The 25,486-nt window shown below is 36.3% G+C and overlaps 1 protein-coding gene across 1 annotated transcript in view; it reads right to left on the reverse strand.

The window, feature by feature from the left end:
* Positions 1 to 25,486, reverse strand: part of DIAPH3 (diaphanous related formin 3) — a 447,621-nt gene that overhangs the window by 373,001 nt on the left and 49,134 nt on the right. The window contains exon 3 of the mRNA XM_021006402.2: positions 3,038 to 3,217. Within this exon, the coding sequence (XP_020862061.1) occupies positions 3,038 to 3,217 (180 nt within the window). The remainder of the gene's footprint in view (positions 1 to 3,037; positions 3,218 to 25,486) is intronic.

Here is a 25,486-nt window from a genome sequence, read left to right on the forward strand (position 1 = left end):
CTTTTTGCCAGTGTTGGCACTTAGAATATATTAATTGCAACATAGTTGACCTTTGTGCCTAGCTCTCAAGCTCTTATAAACATTCTCTACGCCTGACCAACAATGCACATCCTGAAACAAACTTTTCTCACCTTTTCATGCTCAGATCAAGTAATGAGAATTTTATGTAGCTGCCACTAAGCAACAAGGCAGGTGTGCCTAAGAGTTGATGTTTTAAGGACAAAAATTCAACTACATGTAATACAAGCAAGAGATTAACAAATTAGAAGAAATTCTGTCATAAATTCTTCAAGTTTTATTTGTACTAGTACATATCTCCAAGAAAAACAATAAAATGTGTATTACAACAAAAAAAATTTACAAACAGAAATTTTTCCATGTTTATATTTCAGTCATGGCCACATCTAAAAGCCATTCCACCTTTCTCAGTGGAAAGTTTCTCCTAACACAGAAGTTTTGTCTAAATCCTACTCACTCAAAACCAGCCTTAAGATTTAGCTCCTCCATAAATCTAATGGAGCTGACCTTCCTTGCCTGGAATCCCCTCAGACCTGTTAAAAATTAGCCATCACCAAATTCAGCTAATCTAAACTGATACTGATCTCTACCATTTGTTTGTCCTCTACTCATGTATATTTCCATGCGGTCTATCTTGTACTCTTTTCTTGCATGCTATTTAACATCTCATGTTTTGTCTTCCTGTTTAAAAAAAAAACCTACCGATTTGGTAATTTTTGAGTACAACTATTCAACTGAACAATTTACTAATTTACTAGGTCCCTAGGCTTTAGTGCTAAAAACAATCTTAAAGACCACCTAGTGGAAATCCCTCATTTTACAGCTGAGGTATCAAAGTACCAGAGAAGCTAACTGACTTGCCCACAGACACACAGGCAGTAATGGGGCTGAAACCCAAGTCCCTGGACTTGCAGTCCACTTTGCACAAAACCACAGATGCCTCTCACAGTTTCTGGTTGACTGTGGCTCTGACATACCTAGTCTCTTCAATGAGTCAATGAATTATTCACTCAGGATAAACAATTAACTAAAACTGAAACAGACTCAGGGTCCAAATGTCCTTTCTAACTGCAAATTTACAATTTTGATAACTTATGCCTCACACTACAATTGGCAAAGGAGCACAATATAAAAGGCTAGGACAAAGTGAAGTTTTCCTGCAAAATACAAGAGACTGCAATATAAAATGCAAAGTAGGTGAATTTAAAGTATTAAAATTCTTAATAATTGCAGAAGTAATCAGCGTGACCACCACTCAAATAGAGATATACTGGTATAGACCAGAAGGGCACCAATGGAGGCAGATTAGTCAAAGTACATGCCAAGCATGTGAACTCATTAAAATAAGCCAAAAATAATTAGCAGCTGGATGGTCAAGTGAATAGAGCACTGGACATGGAGTTAAGAAGACCTGATTTCAAATCTGTTCTCAGATACTTATTAGCTATGTCAGTGAACTTCTGCATATCTCAGTTTCCTCATCTGTAAAATGGAGATAATAACATCACCTACATCCTCAGGTTGTTGTGTTGTTGCTGTTACCATAGTCGTCGTCGTCATCATCATCATCATCATCATCATCATCACCATCATCATCATTATTTTCATGATGTCTGGATAGCTTAAGCCTCCCATCACTACTATGTGATTCCTCTATGCCTGGTTTGATACCTATTTTACAAATTCTTCATTCATTTCTTTTTTCTATACAAGTAGGCTATGATACATTCCAGAGACAATTTGTCACTTGCTAGCTGTGTGACCCTGGGCAAGTCATTTAACCCCAACTGCCTCACCAAAAAAGGGGGGAAAAAAAGGCAATTTGTCTATTTCTGCCTCTGTTGATCTTCACCCAAGAGATCTCTACTGTCCTCACCTCTGCTTCCTATACTGCCTCATATAAACAGAACTCCTAGTATACAATGCTATTCCACTCCTCCCCCCAACCCCTGCTTTTCTCACTACTTTTGCTTTTAAATAACATATACATTTTACTTGTCCCACATTTCATTCTATCAAGTCTCCTATTAGGCTCTCTAGTTCATCTTGCTTATAATCTATACCTTGCATGTATTTATACAAGTAACAAAGGCCATGGAAGTTTCACTGCTTGCTTCTTTACTGGATTTTTGTCCTATGCATTTCTAGGTGTCCCTACTCTCTTTGATATCTGATACCTCTGACATATCAGATATACCTGATATATTACATATCTAGTGAAAATCCCATCATTTCTATCTATAGTTTAAGCTATGGCACGGAAATCCAAATCACATTCTTCAGATATTTTCTTAATTAGCTGTTCACTTCCTTGTAACAATTAGCTTGTAACTTCAGTTAGCAACAGTGATGAATACACCAACCATGTTTCTAAGGTATTCAGTTTCCTATTCAAGATTTCATAATCTTTAGCAATGCTTTCTAAGAGTCCTTTTGGTGGTAACATTCAGGTTCATATGCAACTCTAGAAATACAAAATAATCAAGTTGAACAGGACTTCAGAGGTTCTCTGTCACACCTTGGATATATAACCCAGGATAACACAACACAGCACAACAGAACACACTATTGTTAAACTCTAGATGCTAAACTGCCTCCTCAACAAGGAGTTAAAAACCATCACTAATCATACGTTTTTCCTAATACAAGATCTCACCTACAGCACTAATAGCTCTAATTCATCACATCTTAAAAATATAGGATATGGGGGCAGCAAGGTGGTGCAGTGGATAGAGCACTGGCCCTGAAGTCAGGAGTACCTGAGTTCAAATCCGGCCTCAGACCAAGTACTTGACACTTGCTAGCTGTGTGACCCTGGGCAAGTCACTTAACCCTAATTGCCTAAAAAACAAACAAAAAACAAAAAAAAATATAGGATATGCCACTGATTCCTCCTGACATAATCCCCTATCCCTCTCTTTGTGAACAGCATCCATCTCCAAACTATTTCTAATATTCATTTAATACAAGAAAACGTGAAGACTTTTTATGAAGCGCTTTGCAAAGAGTAAATTCTTACCATCATTTTTTCAAAAAGTACCAGGAGTTCTTTCTCAGACAGTGGTCTAGGATTATTTTCCATCATGTCTGAGGATGTTGAAGGCCAATCAGTGCTTGAGGAAAATGTGTGCTTCAGGTTAAGTAATGGAGGTCTCTCTTTCTTACTTCCTGGAATTCTTATGCTGGCAAATTTGTCCAACTGCATAAAAAAATAGAAAAATACACAAATGATAATTGTGCCTCATGAAACGTAAAAAACAAAGACAATTTTATGTTTCTGTTCAGCAACAATGTAATAGTGATTTTAATAACATGAACTTAGCATATGAAAAGTAAATAGTAGTAGTAATAGTGGCAGTAGCTCACATTTACACAGTCCTTAATTCTTATAATGAATGTGCTTTACAAACATTATCTCATTTGAACACTAAAATCCTTTGAGGCAGAAAGTGGGTGAATTATCCCTATTTTCCACATTAGGAAAGTTAAATTACTTATCAAATATAACATGGCTTATAAATTTAAAGTCACAGAATTTAAGGTTGGAAAGGACTATAGAAATCATCTAACTTAACACCTTAACTTAACAGAAACTGAGCCCAAAGGAAGATCAGAGAATCACAGAGATAGAGCCAGAAAGGAATTCAGAAGCCATCACTAGTCCAATTCCCTTTTTTTACAAAGAAGGAAAATAAAGCCCAAGTGTGTAATATAGAGAGTGCTTTAAAAAAAAGTTTTTAAAAAAATGAGTGCTACTGAAGAAAGAATTGGAAAGAAAATTAACAGCTTGGCACTAGAGGTACTAGACCCTGTCCAAGCAACAAACTCCCTGAAAATTACAACAGACCAAGTTGAAGCCAATGACTCTATGAGCCAACAAAAAATATTAGAAGGAACAGAAAGAGGAAGGAAGAAAGGAAGGAAAGAAGGAAGGAGGAAGAGAAAGAAAGGAAGGAAGAAAGAAAGGAAGGAAGGAAGGAAGGAAGGAAGGAAGGAAGGAAGGAAGGAAGGAAGGAAGGAAGGAAGGAAGGAAGGAAGAAAGAAAGAAAGAAAGAAAGAAAGAAAGAAAGAAAGAAAGAAAGAAAGAAAGAAAGAAGAAAGAAGAAAGAAAGAAAGAAAGAAAGAAAGAAAGAAGTGGGGGCTAGAGGGAAGGAAGGAAGGTAAGGTATCTCTTCACAAAAGCTATTAAACTAGAAAACAGAACAAAGAGAAAAAAATTAAGAATCATTTGACTATATGAATGCATTGACCAAGAAATCTTTAAAGACAACTGTCCAGATCTCTTAGAACTAGAGGGCAAAGAGAAAAAAGAAAAGAATCCACTGGTCATTTCATGAAAGAAACCCCCAAATTAAAACTTCCAGGGACACTGCAAACAAAATCTAGAATTCCCAGGTCAGAGAAAAATACTGCAAGCAGCTAGAAAGAAAGAACTCAAGTGCCACAAGGCCAGCAATTTAGCAGCCACCCTTAAAGGAGTAGAGCCCTTGGAATACAATATTCCAGGAGGCAGAGAATCTTACAGTCTAGAATAGTTAACCTGGCAAAACAGAATATAATGCTATGAGGGAAATGGATCTTTAATGACATTGATGAAAAGACCAGAAAAATGGAAAGGGAAGAGAAGAGGAACATACTAGGGGCTAAAAGGAAAGTGAGAGCAAGGAAAATTATCTCACATAATCCGGATGCTCCAGCAGAAGTCTATACAAACAAAGAAGGGAAGAGGGAACTGATGACACCTGAACCTACTAACTATCATCTAAACTCGTCAGAGAGGAAGGGCACAAGCACACAGAGTTGGATACAGAAGTACATTTTACTCACTAGGGAAATAGAAAGGGAAAGAGGAGAAGTGGAGCCTCTAGGGAGGATAGCTTAAGGGAGGAATTAGTCCTAAACAAAACAAAATTTAAGACTGTAAAAAAGTATTTATAGTTCTTTTTGAGGAGTAAAGTATAGGAATCTGAAGGAGTACCTCTCAATTACAGAATGGCTAAGCAAATTACAGTATACAAACATACTTTGTTCTGTTGTACTTTACTTCATTGCACTTCACAGATAACTGAGTTTTTTACAAATTGTAGATTTGTGGCAGCCCTGCACCAAGCAATCTGTTGGTGCCATTTTTCCAACAGCATGTGCTCAAGTCATATCTCTGTGTCACATTTTGGTACTTCTTGCAACATTTCAAACCTTTTCATTATTATTATATCTGTTATGGTGATCTGTGATCACTGATCTTTGATGCTACTGTTGTAATTGTTTTGGAAGACAGAGAACTTAATTGATGAATGTGTTCTGACTGCTCCACCAACCAGTTGTTTCCCCATTTCTCTTCCTCTCCTCAAGCCTCCCTCAGGCACAACAATATTAAAGGATATTCATAAATTTAGTTGATAAAGCAGCAGCAGGGTTTGAGAGGATTGACTCCAATTTGGAAAGAGGTTCTACTGTGGGTAAAGTGCTATCAAACAGCACTGCACACTACAGAGAAATCTTTCGTGAAAAGAAGAATAAATCCATGAGGCAAACTTCATTGTTGTCTTATTTTAAGAAATTGCCATAGCCACCACAACCTTCAGCAACCACTACTAGTAACCTGATTAGTCAGCAGCCATCAACATCAAGGCAAGAACATCCACCAGCAAAAAGATTATGACTCACTGAAGGCTCACTTGACAGTTAGCATTTTTTAGCAATAAAGTATTTTTTAATTAAGGTATGTACATTTTTAAGACACAATACTATTGTACACATAAGACTACAGTATCATGAAAATATAATTTTATATGCTCTAGGAAACAAAAAATTCGTGACTCAGTTTATTGCAATATTCACTTTAATGCAGTAGTGTGGAACCAAACCACAATATCTCCAAAGTATGCCTATATGAATGAGAGACAATACTATTGTTCTGTAAGAAATAAATGTAATGAGGAGACTTCTATGAACTGATGCAGAATGAAGTGAACAGAACTAGAATAACTTATACAATTAACTTATATTTAAACAAAAATTATATTTATGTTTCAACAATTGATATAGAGACAACAATACAGTAAAAATAACTTTGAAAGAATTAAGAACTCTAATCAGTGTAATGATCAATCACAATTTCAGAAAACTAATGATGAAACATACTATCCATCCCCTGATAGAGAAGGACTCAGAGCACAGAATGACATACATACATACACACACACACACACACAGCCAATAAGGAAATTTGTTTTGCTTTGACTATACATACTTGTAACAAGGGCCTTTTTTTTTTCATTCTCAATACAGAGGGAAGGGGAGCAGAAGTGAAGCATGAAGTGGGAGCAGAAGCCAAGTAGGAGGTTTGGGAATAAGAAGGTAGATTTTTGCTAACTGACATTTGTTTTGTTTTGTTTTGTTTTGCTTTTTAAAGAAAAGGCACGGAATCAGCAGACTAAGTGTTCTAAGTGAAGAACAGCAAATAGAACAATAAATGCCTGAATCATAGACTACATGGAGGGCAGAATAAGGTATAAAGAAGACTAGAAAGAAGTAACAACAGTCTAGGTTGTGAAGAGATTAAAATGCCAATGATTCCTCTTTTCCTGGCTGTTTACACTATTTTTTCTTTAACCCTGAAACCTTAGATTTTTGTCTGGGTAGTTCATATTTATGAACTCTTAAAATTTGGAACCCAAGACTTTTTTTGGAATTGTTTTTCCAAGTAGTGTAATCATGCTCAAATAATCTTCCAACCTATTTCCTAAGCCCATTTTTGATTAGCATTACTTTACACTTCTTTCCTCCAGAGATCTTGTTTTATTCATATTATTTTCTTTTTTAATCTCTTGTTTCATCATAAAGGAATTCTGGTAGACCTTGTGGTCAAAATCGTCATCTAAGACTCGGCCCATAGTTCATGTAGAGTTATTCACTTCCTCTAGGTTTGTGTCTAGGACCTCCCTGGATCCATTAAACTGCTGGCAGTTTTTTTTTTCTTTTATTTATTCATATTTCCAAATTTTTGACATGACCGGGCTCTGACATTGCTGGTTCACTTAAATTTTCAAACTGTTATATTTTTGTAAGTTCACAGCTTTAACTCTGGAAGGAACTTTAGATGACAATCCAACCTATATACCTTCCCAAATGAATAATCCAAACATCCATTATTTTCTTGATAAAGCTAGAAAAGCTTAGCAAAATGATTAGCTTTAAATATGTAAAGTCTCTAATCATTCTTTCTAGTCATTTATCAGTAGCCAGGTGTGGCAGGACCAAACAATGATTACAGTGATTCATTTCATCATCATATCTGGTTTGTAGCTGTTAAGGCCCATCCAATAATGTATTCATTATTTAGAATTTTTGTGTCAGCAATTGCCATTCTTTCTCTGTGAATGTAAACTAAATGTCATTGCTTGTAACAAAATATGTACAGGCATACACAATTAGTAATGACCTGCTGGCCTATTTCAAAAGATCTATGATTCCAATATATGAAATATTGAAGAAAAAGACCTGAATGAATGTTAGCCTGTTTACTAAATTTATCACATATAAGACCCGATTCAGGAAAGTCAAGAGCTAAGTCAATAAATCAAGCTATACACAAACTGAAATGCAGCTTCATTTTTTTGCTTTGTTTTGAGGCCCCCGATGAGCTAATTAGGCCACCTGTGCAAGAGAGACTACACTGGGCTCTAGAAAAGTTTCTAAGTCTAAGCTACCACTATAAGAACTGTCCCTATATCTGCGAAGTCAACCAGCAAGTCAGGCTCTGCCCCTGCAAATTAAGATGTTAAATTTATTCCAAAGAAAAATTATGCAAAACATCATTAATGCAACATCAATATTGCAAATTTAAACATGTCAATAAATGCAAATACCAATGTTATCAGAACAGCATATTTAAGTATTTCCTCTGCTGATTTCAAAGTCAATACCTTAGGATGCCACTAAATCAAATATGTAAAAGCATATCATAACCAACACAAACCTAAAAGAATGTATTCCAAATGACATGTGCTAGAATTGAGGATAATACTATTCATTTAAGTTAGAATGTACATTATATATTTTGGCATTTTTTTAAAAATACCTCTAAGCAGAATTTTGGAGCCACAAAGCACAAAACAATTCAGAAAACACTGTAGGATTTCCTATATTCCTAAATACCCTTAGTATCTAATCTCCAAGCAATAAAAGGTATTTATTTCTCCAGCACCAGTAAGTTAGTATATATATTCTATCATTTATGTAATGCTTACAAGAAAGCAAATCTCCACTGCAACATGAGGAAAGGAAAAAATGAACCATTTTCCCCTCACAAATACCCTAAGAGGTAGCATGAAAAAGAAGCAAAAATATCATTACTAGTTAGCCTCTTAAGAATCTATGAGTTCAGGAGGACCTGAGTTCAAATCTGGCCTCAGACACATAACACTTACTAGCTGTGTGATCCTGGACAAGTCACTTAACCCCCACTGACCAACAAAAGGGGGGGGGGGGAGAACAAAACAAAACAAAAAAGAACCTATGAGTACAAAAATATTAAAAAATACCTTTAACATCTTTTGTTCAAGGAAAAAAATAGGTGCCCATCAACTAGGAAATGGCCACACAAATTGTGATTATACAATGCAATGGAATGTTATTGCACTTTAAAAATGACACATTGTAAAGGTTCAGAGAAAGTTAGGAAGACTTGTATAACTGATGAAGAGTGCAATGAATAGAAGCAGAGGAGCAAAGATGTAAAGGAAAACAACTGACAAAGACTTTAGATCAAATTTGACTTCAGTAGACTGAAGATAAATCAATCATGCCTCTGTTAAAGAGAGGCATCGCTGTTAGAGAGGTATAAAACTAGAGAGTCAAAATGAAATGTGTTTTCAGACATGGGCAATGTGTTGGTTTGTTTTCCTTAAGTGTATTTACTTATTAAGAGTTTCAGAGTGAGAAAAAGGCGTTAAGAAAGGGTAATGAGAAATAAAATAAGAAAGAAATTAGCATCGATATCCATTTTAAAAATACAGAGGAAAAAAATTAGTTCAGAAGGAAATATAAAAATGTTATTACCACCTTGCTAAATTTATTATATTTTTTAAACTGTATGTGATAAAAGTTCACTGTTTCATATACAATTTTTTATTCATCCTTGTATATTACTCAATAAGTTCAGCACCTCACTCAGTCTCTCCTCCTCCAACTTCTGCCCTTAGACTAGAAGACTTCAAAAATTCATATTCATACTCTCTCAAACACCTTAAATTTCCAGTTTCTCAGTCTGCAGAATTCCCAAGATCTATTTCTCCAGGCTGAGATGGTCATACCCTTAACCTTGCCATCACCCACAAGTGTTCTGCTTCCATGTTTATGAATTCCAATATTTCTACATTAGACTCATAATCTTTTATCATTCTATCTCTCCCTCTGCCTTACTACTCTTAACCTTGTTCTTCCTCTTCATATGATAGCCAATCCTTCCACCCCTAAGAGCTATCACTCTGCACTGCCTACAATCTTCTCCCTTCTCTATGTTCACCTCTTGGTAAGTCATTTCAACTCTATGCCATCCTCTGTACTCAAATCCATTGCCACCTGGTCCTATCACCAATCATGCCTTACCAAATCCCAACTTCAAATTACTCTCACAATCTGCCACCTTCCCTATTCACATACTACTGAATAGAGGCGAAAAATAACAAAATCATGGTATGTACATACTAATTTGCTACCTAATCTCAACACGGGACCTCACTGCAGTTAGGCGACCCTTTTTCACTTAATCAATTTTAATCTTAATCAATTCACTAAACCACTCACAACCCTGAGTATTCCAAATTTTTCCATCTCTCTTCAAACCTCATCTGACATCCTCTTCCACTCACTCTCTCAGATGAATATATTGGTTCAAAAAACCTAAGGCCATTTGCCAAAAAAACTCTCCTTTTGAACTCACATCACTCAGATACGTTTGCCAAATATCTACTTCACTGTCTCATATGAAGAGGTAGCCTTTCTTTTCAACAAGAAAGTTCTCTCAACGTCTACCTTTGATCCTATTCTATCCCATCTTCTCCAGCTTATTAACCACTCTATCATCACTACTAATCTTCAAAATGTATCCATTGGTTGCTTCTCTGCTGCCTTGATATTCATACTTTGAGTTGTGTCATCCCCTTAAAATTGTCAACTCCCTTAGAACAGGGATTGTTACTGATTTAAAATTTGGTTTCAGCTGAGGAAGCATTTATTAAATACCTACAATGTGTGTCAAAATAACTGATGAGATGGTTTAGGAAGGAAGGAATGAAAGACAAGTCAAGTCAACAAACATTGTAACAGGCACTATGCTAAGTCCTGGAGATACACAGGCAAAAAAACAATATCTGCTTTCAAGGAACTCACAGCCTAATGGAGGAGATACATGCAAACAACCTTGCAAACAAGACATAGACAGACAGACAGATAGATAGATAGATAGATAGATAGATAGATAGATAGATAGATAGATAGATAGACAGACAGATATACAGGATAAACTGGAAATAATCAATAGAGATTCACAATAGGATTGTGAATGGCTTCTTGTAAAAAATAGGAAAATAACACCGCTTTCCCACACCAAAACTTTAATAAACAAAGAAATAAAGCTTTAATAAATAAAACTTTCATAAATGAACACACTGAAGTAAAAAAACAAAAACAAAAACATATTGGCCATGCCTAAAAACACATTTCATTTTGATTCCCTTATACCTCTCTACCCATGATTCATTATAAGTCAACTGAAGTCATGTTTGATCTGAAACTGGAAAATCAGAGAAATCCAGAGACAGAAACAGGGAAGGAGAGAGTTTCAGGAGTCAGTGCTATCCAGTAAAAATGCCCAGGGTCTAGCAATTGAGAGTAATAGTGTATGTGAGGAACAATAAGAAAGCCAATGTCACTGAATCATTGAGTGGGGTGAGGAGGCAGAAGAATGAGGTATAAGAAGAGTGGAAAAGTAGTAAGGGGTCAAGTCTTTAATCCTGGAGATAACAGGTAGGAAAGAGGGTTTACTGAGTAGTGGGGTGACATGGTAAGAACTGTGCTTTAGGAAGATCTATTTGACAAATAAGTGGATAACAGAAGAAATTTGAAGCAGGGACACCAACCAGGGTGGTAGCAATGTCAGAAGAGAAAAGAGGGTATACACAAGAGTTGTTACAAAGGTAGAAAAATCAACAGGACTTGGAAACAGATTGCATATGTGGTAGAGTGAAAGAAAGGTAGAAGTGAAGGATGTCACCTAGTCACCTGGATGACTGGGAGGATGGTGGTGCCCTCAAAAGAAATAATGAAGTCAGGAAGAAGGGAAGGCTTAGGGGGGAAAACAAGTTCACTTTTAGAGATATTGATTTTAAGCTAAGGAACACAGTATAAGATATCCAATAAGTACCTAAATTAGTTTACTTATTCAATGCCATACCAATCAAATTACCAAAAAATTATTTTATATGGCTAGAAAAAAAGTTACAAAATTCACGTGGAAGAACAAAAGGCCCAGAATATGAAGAGAACTAATGAAAATAAATGCAAGGGAAGGTGGCTTAGCTGTATCAGATCTTAAATTGTATCATAAAGCAGAAATCATCAAAACTATTTGGTACCAGTTAAGAAATAAAGTGGCAGATCAGTGGAATAGGTTAGGTATGCAAGACACAATAGTCAATGACTATAGTAATATACTATTTGATAAATCCAAAGACTCCAGCTTCTGGAATAAGAAATCATTAACAAAAACTGCTGGGAAAACTGGAAAATAGTATGGCAGAAACTGGGTATAGACCAACATCTTACATCCTATACCAAGATAAAATCAAAATGTGTACAAGATGTAGAAATAAAGACTCATTGATACTATAAGCAAACTAGGAGAGCAAGGAATTACTATCAGATTATGGATAAGGGAATAATTTATGATCAAACAAGAGATAGATTACATTATGAAATGTAAAATGGATAATTTTGATTACATTAAATTGAAAAGTTTTTGCACAAAGTCAATGCAACCAAGATTAGAAGGGATGCAGAAAACTGGGAAAGAATTTTTACAACCAGTATCTGATAAAGGCCTCATTTCCAAAACATATAGGGGACTGAGTTGAATTTATATGAATACAAGTCATTCCCCATTTGATAAATGATCAAAGGATATGAACAGGCAGTTTTCAGATGAAGAAATTAAATCTATCTACAGTGGTATGAAAAAATGCTCTAAATCACTGTTGATTAGAGGAATACAAATCAAAATGACTCTGAGGTACCACATTTTCACCTATCTGATTGACTAACATGAAAACAGGAAAATGATAAATGTTGGAGAAGATGTGAGTAAACTGGAACATTAATGCATTGTTGGTGGAGTAGTGAAATGATCCAACCATTTTGGAGAGCAATTTAGAGTCAAAGGGCTATAAAAATATACATACTCTTTGACCCAGCAGTAGCACTTCTAGGGCTGTATCCCAAAGAGATCATACAACTGGGAAAAGGACCTACATATACGAAAATATTTATAGCAGCTCTTTTTTGTGGTAACCAAAAATTGGAAATTGAGGGGATGCCCATCAATTGGGGAATGGCTGAACAAGTTATCGTATATGAATGTAATGGAATACCATTGTGCTATAAGAAACAATGAGCAGGCAGACTTCAGAAAAACCTGGAATGACTTATATGAACTGATGCCAAGTGAAATGAGCACAACCAGGAAAATATCATACACAGTAACAGCCACATTGTGTGGTGACTGACTTTGATAGACTTGGCTCTTCTCAGCAATGCAAGGACCTAAAACAACTCCAAAAGGCTCACGATGGAAAATGCTATCCACATCCAGAGAAAGAACTATGGAGTCTGAATGCATATAGAAGCATACTATTTGCTCTCCTTCTTTTTTGATGTTTTGTTTTATCACTTCATTCTCATGGTCCCTCCCATCAGTTCTAATTCTTCTTTACATCATGATTAATGGGAAAATATGCTTAACATGAATGTATAAGTATAGCCTACATCAGATTGCATGCCGTCTTGGGGAGAGAGGAGGAAAATGAGGGGGAGAAAATTTAAAACTCACAATCTCATGGGAGTGAATGTTGAAAAGTAAAAACAAATCAACTATTAAAAAAAAGATATCAAATAAATAGTTAAAGGTATGAGACTGGAGGTTAGGAGAGAAGTTAGAGCTGGATAAGTAGTTCCCAGAATCACTGCATAGAAATGGTCATTAAATTCATAAGAGCTGACAAGCTCACCAAGGGAAATAGTACAGAAAAGGAAGAAAAGAGTACACCTCCTACCTATCTGAGAGCAGTGTCATGAAAACCCCAATGAAAAGAGTATCAAGGAGAAGAAGGTGAATAACAATGTCAAATGCTGCAGAGAATCAAGACAGATGAGGATTACATTTGGCAATTAAGAGATCATTACTATCTTTGGAAAGATCAATTTCATTTCAAGAGTCACCTCTTCATATGAGACAGGGGTAAAAGACAATAGAGGAACATATCTGAGTGATATGAGATGAGGAGGGAAGAACAGGAGAAAAGAGGAAGATCTCAGAGAACAGTCTCAATTTTTTTCAGTAAAGTAGGTAATATTCTTGGCAGAGAGGAGAGGAAGAGGGGAAACTATGAGAAGTCTGCAAAGGGATAAGATGTTTGGGAAAACCACTGTGGTGATTGGGATGCTAAATAAATTAAGGAGGGGCAAAAGGACTGCTCTGCATCAGTGAGGGCACAGTTGAGAATATTTAACAAAATTTGCAATGGAAGCAGTCAATATGGTTTTATCAGTTTACTCAGCTTCATTCAGCAATATGTGAATAGAAAAAAAGGCCAGTAGTTGGTAGGAACAGTCCAAAGTTGGGGCTTTGTCAGGGCAAGATCACCAACAGGATAAAGAAGACAAGAGACTTGAAAGAAGATGACAGGATAGAGCTGAATTTTTGGTTCTCCCATGGTCCAAGATAGAGAAAGAAGAAGGGGAAACCAAGGTGGGAGTACTGGGGAAAGAAACAAGGGGCTGAGGAACTAGAGGTCTCAATGAGGACAGAAGAACAAAGCTAGAGGTTGAAAGAGAGAAGTAGGGATAGAAAGACAACAGATTATGATCAGATAAGTGAATTTCAGAGTTCATGAAGTAGAGTACTTGTGGGTGATGATGAGACCAAGAGTATGACCATCTGTGCTAAGAAAATGTAGAGAAGTAGGACATGGGAAATGAGTTATCTGAGAAAGTGGAAGGTTAGGACGTTCGAGGGAGTATCATGTATGCATGTATGGGGGCAGGGACTCGGGGAAGAGAAAAAAACCTAGGTACTGAATTCATTGAGAAAAGAAGGAAATTGTCCTGAAATTCAGTAGAAAATAGCCACTAGAAATATGGATTGAGTGAACCTCAAAGGAGGAGAGGTTCCTGAGCTATGATGGTAGAAGGAGAATCTGGAAGTAGCAGTGAGAAGCAAAAAATATTCCCAGTTCCCCTCCTTGACCAATGAGTATAGAACAATGCTAGAAACTAAGGTGGCCAGGGAAGCTGTGTCATCAGGAGGGAACCAGGTCTCAGTGAGTACAAGAAGATGAAGAAGTGATAAAGGAAAAGTTTTAAGATGAAAGCAGAGGTTATCTATGGAGCAGATGTTCCAATTCCAAGGCGTATATATGGCCTCAAGATGGATTCCTCTCAGGACAGGAAGCAGCACTGTATAACTGGAAAGGGAAAGGGAGTACATGCCTGGGGGTAGGGTCAAGTAAGGTAACTGAAATAGAGGTGAAGTTGCAGAAGACCATAGTTGGTACTAGGAGGAACCAAGATGGAATGGATGGCCCAGGAAGTTCACTTCCTTCCAGCAAAGTTTATCCTACCTGGCAGGCTCTAGAGAGTAAACTGGAAACAAAAACAGAGAAACAGAAAGAGACAAAGAAAGAACAAATGAAAATTAACAAGATACAAAGTGAAAAAAAACACCTAAAAATTAATTAACAACAATGTAAAAAGTTAAAGAATATTAATAAATGATTTCTAATTGATTTGCATTCTTCAAAGAATTAGCTATAAACACATGGGGATTTTACTATAATGTCATTTGGAGGTAATAAGACATGTTAATTATTGCAGTTACAGCTTTGTCTTCAATGAATTGAGTTTGTAAATTAATATCACTTATCTTCTAGGAGAGTTAAATGAGCACCCTATTGAGTATTATCTCATACTGAATAATCACAGTGATAATCAGTGCTGACAGTTTAAATAAAATTAATTAAACAAAAAGCAGACACTAAAGAACCTTATCTGGATTTTTTAGACAGAGAGAACTTTCTGTAATAGTTCCAACATGGTGTCCTAATTGACAGCACTGTCATGTATATTTTAACATTTAAAAGGAAAAGAAGAGATAATGCAGTTATTAGTCATCTTAACATTTCATTAAGTGTGAAGAATGTGTGATAGCAAGAATCTTAGTACCAAGGAGAGAGACTACAAATTTCCTTGAAAGCCAATTAACTCAATAAATGACCATTCTAGTTGCAAAAACAATTTTCTTTAAATTCACACTGAAACTCTAGGGGGAAAAAATCTTCAAAAACATAGTAAAGGCAAAGATGACCAAAGTCTGGAATATTCAGTTTTGGAGGGACTACTGGAAGAGAAATATATGAATATATGGCTGGTAAAGTTGTTAATTAGCCAACCATTCTGGAAAACCATTTGAAATTATGATAAAGAAATTACTTAAATGTCCATAATAAGCAACCCAGAGATCCTGTGCTAATCCCAAAGAAGTTAAAGACAGAAAGAAAGGTTCCAAAATATTCATAGCAGCACCTTTTGTGGTAGCCAAGAAAAGGAAACAATATAGATGTCCATCTATAAACAAATTTTGGTACAATAATGTAACAGAATTACTCTAAAAAACATGTTGAACATGAATTAAGAGCATGAGATGTCTTATAATTTCAGAAAAAAAAACAGAATCAGGAATATACACAATGACTTCAAAAATATTAGCAGAACAAAACAAAAATAAAACTGAACAGTGTATAATTATTATGGCCAAGCTTGTACCAGGAAGAGATGAGAAAAATGTACCCCTCTCCCTTCTTTTCAAGAAAGGGGGGCAATAGGTATGGAACACTGCATTATCTGATGCGTTGGTGAGCTGTGCTATATACCTTTTCAAGGAATAATTTGACAGGGATGGGAATGTGATTTGGAAAAAAACAAAGGTGATGTTTTAACAAAACATATCAATAAAAATATTTAAAATATACCAATGATTAACAGTTATTTACAACCTAAGAATATAAGTAAATTTGAGCTAACATTTTTATTAGCTTTCACTTATTAGTGAACCAAGTAATATGCTATATTCAAAGAATATAAGTCAAAAATATCTAAGTTTAAAACAAAATTTAAAATGCTTTAAAATTCAACTTTTAGTCCAATACTCTGCAAATCATAGGAACAATTAGGGCTTTCCTTAGCATATGAAATAGTATTTCTCTAAATCTAAGAGTAAATATTATATATATAAGGGTGAAAAAGTTAATGGCCCTTCCAGTAAGATCAGAGATAAAAAGAAAAGATGCCTATTATTAAAACAACTATTTAATACAATGCTAGAATTGCCAGTGATCACAATAAGAAAAATAAGTAAAGGCAATAAGCAGGAATTAATATTTTATTATTAATTTTTATTAATTATTAATGTATTAATATTTTGAGAAACAAAGTATCTAGAACATCAAGGAAAATAATCAGGAAAAAAGAGGAACGAAGGGTGAATATCACTTCTAGGACTCAAACTATGTGGAAATGCAGTAGTCATCAAAACATTTGGCATTGGCTAAAAAAGAATAGATTAGCAGAACAAACTAGATAACGGAAAATCAGAAATAATGGAAGCCAGTAACCCCGTATTCAATAAAATCAAACATATAAATAACTTGAAAACTCCTTATTCAGTAAAAATGGCTGGGGAAACTGGAAAGCAATCTGACTCAAAACAGACTTAAATAAACATCATGTGCCATATTCCACAATAAATTCAAAGTGGATCTTAATATTAAAGGTACTATTTTTAAAATCAGAGAACCAGATCACACGCCTTTTGCAGCCCTTGGCTGGAAAGTATCCTCAACCAAAAACAAAAGGAAATTACAAAAGATAAAATAGATAATTTTGATTATATGAAATTGAAAAGTTTCTGCATAAACAAAACCATTCTTTGCATCTAAGTTAAGAAGGTAAGCAGTTGAATGGAAGGGGAAAAAATCTAGCAAATTTCTCAGATTAGGGTTTTGTATCCAAGATATCTGGAAACCTGATAAACATAAGACCAAAACCAAATTCCTTCAACAGAATTAGTATTCTGTGGTGTTTTAAAAGGCTTGAGAGATATAATTTCTGGGTAATTTAATCATTTTATTAATAATGCCAGTATTTTAATAAAAAGATGGTCATTTGGCCATCTGTCTCTCTTAGACTATTAGATGGAAGATAATCCCAGCAGTGAGCTCATGGTTTATATCCCCATCGGAAGAAAGGTGTTGCCCAGGGTGGCAATCAATCCTGACTGAGTAACAATGGGAGAATGTATACTACAATGAGGGAGGGGCTGGACCTGTCATTTAGTTCTAAATTACCCCTCACCCAGCCTTGGGGAATCTATTCAAATAATTTATCCCCACAGAAATCTGAGTAGAGCACAATGGCTTCCCCACCTGGGTGGTGTCTGGATAAAGGAGAAGGTTAGCCCAACCTTCAGAGACTGAGGTCTTGAAATGAGGATAAAAGGAAAAGGGGGAAATCTGAATCTCCTCAAATCATTGGTTATTAATAATCACTTATCTCAGGTCAAAGAATATGAACAGTTTTCAAAAGAAGAATCACAAATTAGTAACAACCATATTAAAAAAAGGTTTCATATCACTAATAAAAGAAATGAATAGCAAAACAAACAACTTTTATGTCACACTCTACAAATCGGCAGATGAAAAAAGAGAAAACTGTCAATGCTGGAGGGGTTATAGGAAGGTTGTCACATTGGTGGTATTTGAAAAGCAAATAAGGTAACTACACCTTTTGACCCAAAGATTCTATTACCCCAAAAGAGCCACTGATCTTTTTTTAAAGGTCCCTATATAAACCAAAATATGTTTACCAACACTTTTTATGGCAGCAAAGAATTGGAAAGAATATACTCATTGATTATGACACGTGAATATAATGGAATACTATTGTACGGCTGATGTTGTTGTTTATCCTTCCTTCTCGAAGAGGACCAAGACATCAGGGAAGTGCTGCCTAAACCAAGTGAACTGGATTTAAATGAGGGAGGGCTGTGCAAAGTCACCAGCCTCACTTTCTCCTCCTGCTATACTACAGGATATGATAGATATGGTAAATACAGAGAAGCAGGGACTTACATGAATGTCATGATGCAGAGTGAAATAAGCAGAATCAAGAAAATAATACACATAATGACTATAATAATATAAATGAAAAGAACAATCACAAAACAAATGAAAGTGAACAATGCACAACTGCAAAGAGCAAGCATGACTTCAAAGAGGAAATAAGAAAAGACATCTCCCCCAACTCCTTTACAATGGTGCAAGGTCCATTGATGTAGAACATTTAATGTATTTTCAGACTTTTTCAATGTAGTGACTGGTTCTGATTTTTTTTCTTTTAATCATTTTCTTTTTCCTTCAGAAAATCATGCTTAAAAAAATGAGATGGCTCTCTAAAAAAGGGGGAGTAGCAAAAAAGCAATACTAAGAAACTGTATTTCATGCCATTACATTCATCACTTGCCCCTCTTGAGACCAGAATAGTCTACCCCTCTTATTATGCTCCTATGAACTCAAGACAAGACACCCTCAGTGATCCACATACCCCCTCACTTTGAGTGAAATAACTCAACGGGGGATATCCATGCCAAGAGAAGGCATCTCCAGTGTGACTCTCCACAAAAGAAACTTGGGAGGTACTATGCTCCTCCACACTGTTTAATACAATTACACCCTAAGGTGGATAGGTTTTGCTTCCTACTCCCCAGTCCCAGGTACCTTCCCTCTACTGCTTTCACCCTGCTTTACCACTAACTCCAAATAAGGACCAATGAGTCTGCTTCCAAACCAGCCAAAAATGTTTCTAGTTTTCGCATCACTTTTCTTCCTTGTCACTACCTAAGTGACCTCCCTCCAAATTACACTTACACACAAAGGAAAGAGAAAGGATTTAAAAGGAAATAAATTTCATTCCACAGAATGCTAAATTTTTTCTTCCTTTCCTTCTCCTGATTCTTTTATTTTCCCCATCCTGTTAAAGCTATATTCCCCTAGACCTTACTCTCTCTTTGACAGACTGAAGACTGAGGTGGAAAAAGTGTTACTACTCTAGAACTGTTGATTTCACCATTCTTATTTTCTTGTTAATTATGCTTATCAACCTTGTTTTTCTCTCTGAATGTCAAATAGCCCACTTACTTTATTTAGGTTTCTTATGGAATGAGTCAAATGCCTCCCTTTTGTTAAAATTCTCTTTTTTTTTTGCTTAATTAATAGAATTAAGCATATAGGCTATATTACTCTCAGGTACATACATTCTAATTTTCTGGTTTTTTAGAATTTCACATTTCAATCTTTTTTCCCTCCTAAAGACATGTGTGCGTGTGCGTGCGTGTGTGTGTCTAATTCTTCTATACCAAAACGGATCAAGAACTTTTGGTCTAGGTTCGGTTTGGTGAGAAGCTGCCTGGGGCATTTAGAAGTGACTTGCCCTAGATCATATGCAGTATGTGTCAGAAGTGCGGACTAGTCACAGAGCATTAAACTGATTTTAGTTAATAGCTAAAGCCCTGTATCTTGGTTGCCAGCCAGTTGGCTGTTGGTAAATTGACTTGATTCAAAAAGATATGCCTCAGACTCTAGTTGTGGGACTCTAGGCAAATCACTTAAACTCTCTGATCCTAAGCTCTCTCTCCATCTGTAAGAAGTGACTAATAAAAGCACCTACATTGAGATTGTATATATAAAGTGCCTTGAAAATCTTAAAGTACTATATAAATGTGAGCTACAACTGTTAGTAGTAATAGTAATTGTCTAATAATTAAGCTTAAAAAAATCACATTCTTTGGAGATTTAAGCTTGGAGTTTTTCTTATAACTATGGACTATATCATAATATGCTGCATTATGTATGTGTGGGACACAAGACCACTTACTCAAAAATAAAAACAAAGACTTAGATTCCTTGAAAGTAGAAAGGAGTTTATTGCTTTCTCATGAAAAAGGGTACCCTCTTAGTTGCCATTGCGGGCCAGGAAAGTAGGAGTTCCTTAAAGAAGTAAAGGCTTATTTATACCCTAACTCGAGCTCCCCCTCCCTAATCCCCTTCCCCTTATCCCATTGGCTGGGCTTTCAGGGGGTATAATCTATTCATGGAGACAGAAGCTTGCCCAGAGACAAGAAAAGGCCAGAAGCTTTTCAAGGGCAAGCAGTTCAGGCTGGGGGCAAGGCTATTCTTTGTGCTAAGTACTTAAAAACAGGGTCTGCACAGGAGAGGGTTTTGAAAGCAACAATCAAGAACCATTGACTCCCTGAGGAGGCTTCACTTCTGAGAGATCATCTCTCACATGTATTATTATTTTGTGCTCTATTTTCAATACTTTGGGACAATTTTCTTCTATTTCTTGTAACATGAGACTTGGGCTTTTCAATTCATTGTGTTTTCTTAGAAGACCAATGATCTTCAAATTACCTCTATGTAGTCTATCCACAGTGGTAAGTTGTTTTCATTTGTAAGAACTCATGCATTCTTCTAATGGCACTGTCTGTTTTGTCAATTTCTCTGATCTCTGTTTTGGATTCCAGATATGCTCTTATTTTGTAATCCCTATTCTTTAGGAGAGATTTTTGATCATATGTTCTAAACAGCCCATTGTTTCATTTGTCTTATATATTTCTTCTTTGAGACCTCTGATTTCTAATTTCCATCCTTCCATATTTGTTTTAGCTTTCTCATTTATCTTGGAGTCAGTCATTCTAGAGTTTATTACTGTTATTTCTGAAAAGCCTGTAAAATTCCTTTCTCTATGGGGGCTTTTAGTCACTTTCAGCATTACAAAATATTTCTTCATTGTGTTAAAACCTCTTCTATTTTACCTACTCATTTTTTCTTGTTTTCTTGGTGCTTGATTTATTCTCAACCTTCCTCTGTCAGGCTTCTGGTCATCTACCTCTTCCCTTCTGATAAAATAATATCCTATAATCATAAGATCCTAGATTTCAAACTGGAAAGGACTATGGAGGCCATCTAATCCAACCCATCATTTAATGTATGAGCAAATTGAGACACAAAGAAGTCAAGTGATTTGTCCAAGGCGGCACAATTAACAAGTAAAGTTGGAAACTGAACACAGGTGCTCTGACTCCTGATATAGTATTACTTTCAAGACATCAGGATGACTCTGTATCAGGCTTCCATACTTCTTGGTCCTTCTCTCAGACATACTAATAGTGGTTTTTCTCCTTTTCAGACCAACAGGGATGGATGATTTCAAAGCCTTCCTTTGTATTGAGGGATGAGTTATTTGTTTGGCTCAGTACTGCATAGAAACTCTATTAGAGGACGGGAACAGAGAGTTGATGCTAGGTTTATACCTAACCTGGTTGTTGTTGCTCAGGTGTTTCAATGATGTAAAACTCTTCATGACCGCATTTGAGATTTTCTTGGCAAAGGCATTGGAGTAGATTGCCATTTCCTTCTCCAACTCATTTTACAGAACAGGAAACTTAGGCAAATTCGGGGAATGCGGTGGAGGGGAGGAGATTAAGTGACTTGCCCAGGGTCCCAGATTTGAACTCAGGAAGATGAGTCTTCCTAATTCCAGGCCCTCTATCCACTGGGCCACAAAGCATCTCAGCACAAAAGTTAAGTTCTAAACTCATAGCTCTCATCCTTCCCAGCTGTTTGTTTACTCTCTGACAATCAAAAGAATTGACAAGGTCAATTCCTTTCACTTACAGTGACAGAGATGAAAGTGAGTTGTAGCCATGAAGGGAAGGGATAAAATGCTACCAGAGCCTAAAGTTAAAAGAGAGGCACACAATAAAGTAGAGTGAGTTCTATAGGTAAAGGCATGGGGAAATAGATTCTTCATTCAACTTTCCATTGTTATTTCAAAAGGCTTTACCCTGTGTGGAATTATTTGCTATTCTCTCCTCCTGCCACAATTTTAATTACTATATATCCAAAACATTATCTAATGATTCTAGATGCCAAGATTTGGGAACTATGCCAAGAATTGCTTACTCCACTGATCATGTGTTTATTATTCCACTTGAACAATTTTTAAATTTGCCATCTAGTCCTCCACCTTTGCATTTTTTTCTTTCTGCATGAACCACCCTAGGCCTGAGAAAATCTACTACTTCAATGTAATTTTCCACCACCTTGTCTACATATTCTCATGCTGTGTGAGATGATCTCTCAAAAGTGAAGACTCCTCAGGGGATCAATAGTTCTTGTTAATATTTGATTGTTGCTTTCAACAATCAGACCCCTCTCAGTCGCTGTTTTTAAGCACAAAACAGAAAAAATAAGTCCTGCCCCCAACCTGAACTGCTTGCCCTTAGCTTCCCACCTTTTCTTGTCTCTGGGATAAGGGGGAAGGGGGTTGGGGGGGGAAATTGCAGTAAAATTCGGTTTCCTAGGAATTACCTAACTCCCGGCCCTAAACCCCCTCCACGGCCCTAAACCACACCACTGCTAAGTCAGCATTAGGTTTACTAAATAAGGACATGTGTGTTTGGATTGGCTACACCCTGTGTCCTTGTTCTTTGTCTTTGAATATAAGCCCGACTCCCCAGCCAATGGGAGTAAGGGATAGTGGTGGGTGGAGGTTTTTTGCGGTTAGGGTATATAATCTCGTTTTGCTTTCTGTGCCTCGCCTCTCTTTTCCTGGAAGTGTACCAGGGGAGCAGATGCCCCTTCTCCCGAGATTGTAATAAAAAGTAATCTTTGCTTCCACCTTGAGAAGTCTCTGAGTTTAATTGATTTAGAGTCGCTGTCCAACACAATGCTAATGTTCTTGAATTCTTCCTTTACTGATCTTATCTCCAATCTTAAAGACATGAAATCTTCTTTTCCATCTCATTTTAATTCTAAACCACACTAATCCTATCTAGCCAATCCCCAGGATTTCAAGATCTCTAGAAACTCACTTTTCTGGAGGATGAACTATGAAACTCACACCTCATCATCCCTTGCCTTTGGGGTTCCCTCCTACCCCTAGTTGAAGAGGATGGGCTGGACATCTAGAAGCTCCTCCCAAACCTTCTATTTGAGGAGGGATCTCAGGAAATTCAACCCAGTTTCCCACCAGGCTGAACTCCTGAATTTGATGATCTTCAAAAAGTCATCATTCTCTAAGATTAATTCAATTCCATAACTCACTTTTCAGATTATCTTTATCTCAGGGGCAGGACTACATCATGCTTCTGGGCTAGATACTCCTCTCCCTTTTCAGCTTTTTTTAACGTGTTGTCTTCACTTATTAGATTGTCAGATCTTTGAGAGCAGAGACTCTCTTATGCCTTTCTTTATTTCCCCTGCCCTTAGCCTGGCACATAGTAAGCACTTAGTAAATGTTTATTGACTCTGACTCTCTAACTCTGAATGGAGGTTCTCACATCTGATCTAGATTACATCTAGAAATGTAGCTGCTATTATTGCAGTCTTGTTCTTTGCTACTAATGCCTTAAATATAGAAGGTGCCAAATAAATGTTAATTTATTTTATTTTTATTGGGGCTTCTTCTTTGATTATGTAATTCTTTGGTATGTAATTTTCCCTAAGAATGTTTCATTCCTTTCCCCTCTTTTTTGTTGCTGTTATTTCATTTTGTCAAAGTTGTTTTGAAAGTGCCATAGAACTCACTTCAGTCTTGACTATTGACTAACTACTGCTATAATTTGCTATCTCCAAGCTTTCCTAATATTTCTGCCTATGCTCGACAAGCCAATCTATCCCTTCTCTGATAACTGAATCCTTCCACATTCTTTAAAATCTAACCCAAAGGTAACCTCCTCTAGGAAGACTTCCCTGACTTTCCATCCCTGAGGCTACATATTCTACTTTCTTCTGTAGCACTCCAATACACTTATTTTATTGCGTTTTTACCTGTGTATCCTAAATTCTGGTCAGACTATAAGCACTCTGAGAGCAAAGTTTGCTCTTAACTAAACTTTGTATCACCAAGATTTTTTCACACAGCAGTCAATAAATGTTTGCTGAATTTAATTCTCTCCTTTGAGGCACCTACAAAAGTAATCCAATAGCGCATTCAAAATGAGTCTTCTGAGCAAATACTTTTTGATAGAGTAACTCAGGAGATAACCTTGAAATGTGAAGTACTTTGCAGACCTCTAACAAAGCAACTTAAAGAGATGAGATTTAATATTAATGCTTCCCATGATATTCCTTTTTAATGTTTCTAGCAAACTATTATTCAAATTTATGGCTGCAGCAGAAAACCTTTTTGTGTTCCTTCTCTCAAGTCATTCTGAAAAAAGGTTATTCATATTATTAAGCATTTTTATATGCAAAGAATGTGATTGCTATCTTACAGCAAAGAGTAATAGGAAAATAACATATTGGTCCATACTGAATAAACAACAAAAAGTAATACTTGGTTAGTTCTCTATGACAATCAATCCCATATCCATTAAAAGAATTCCTAGTCATTTACTCCTGGCTTAAGAAGTAGAAACCAACTCTGGCTTCGGTTCTTTCTCTCTCTCTCTCTCTCTCTCTCTCTCTCTCTCTCTCTCTCTCTCTCTCTCTCTCTCTCTCTCTCTCTCACACACACACACACACACACACACACACACCCCACTCAGCTACAAAATTCAATCCTACGAACCACAAGTGCGTGTATGTTTGTACATATGATACAGCAATGACTATAAAGAGAACAACTAGCTGTCTCTGAATCATTCTGAATTTTCTTTCATCTGTATTTCTAGCTAGTTGTACCCTTGTTAAATAAATCTGACTTCTCAGACTCAACATCATTTTTCTCTGCTTGATCACTTCATAATGATCTAGATCTCTAGTGCTACCCAATCCACCCTTCCTGCCTGTTGACTTCTTGCTTGCAGGGTCTTTCCAGCCTGGACACAGTCCCAGCCTTGCCCATTCTATACTGATCTGCCCTGTTCCTGCCCAAAGTATAAGAATGGACTGAAAGACCATTCTTTAATGATTCTAGGCATAGAGCTATAACTTTAGTAACATCAGATAAACTTCACAAGTTCCACATAAAAGAATCAGTGTATAAAACAATAGCCTAACTACCTACAATGAAATGTTTCTCAAATTTAATGTAAGCTTATATAACGGAACCTGAAAATTTTCTAAATCCCTGA

This window comes from Phascolarctos cinereus, unplaced genomic scaffold (genome assembly GCF_003287225.1).
Source record: "Phascolarctos cinereus isolate Bilbo 61053 unplaced genomic scaffold, phaCin_HiC Scaffold_7;HRSCAF=346, whole genome shotgun sequence".
NCBI lineage: Eukaryota > Metazoa > Chordata > Mammalia > Diprotodontia > Phascolarctidae > Phascolarctos > Phascolarctos cinereus.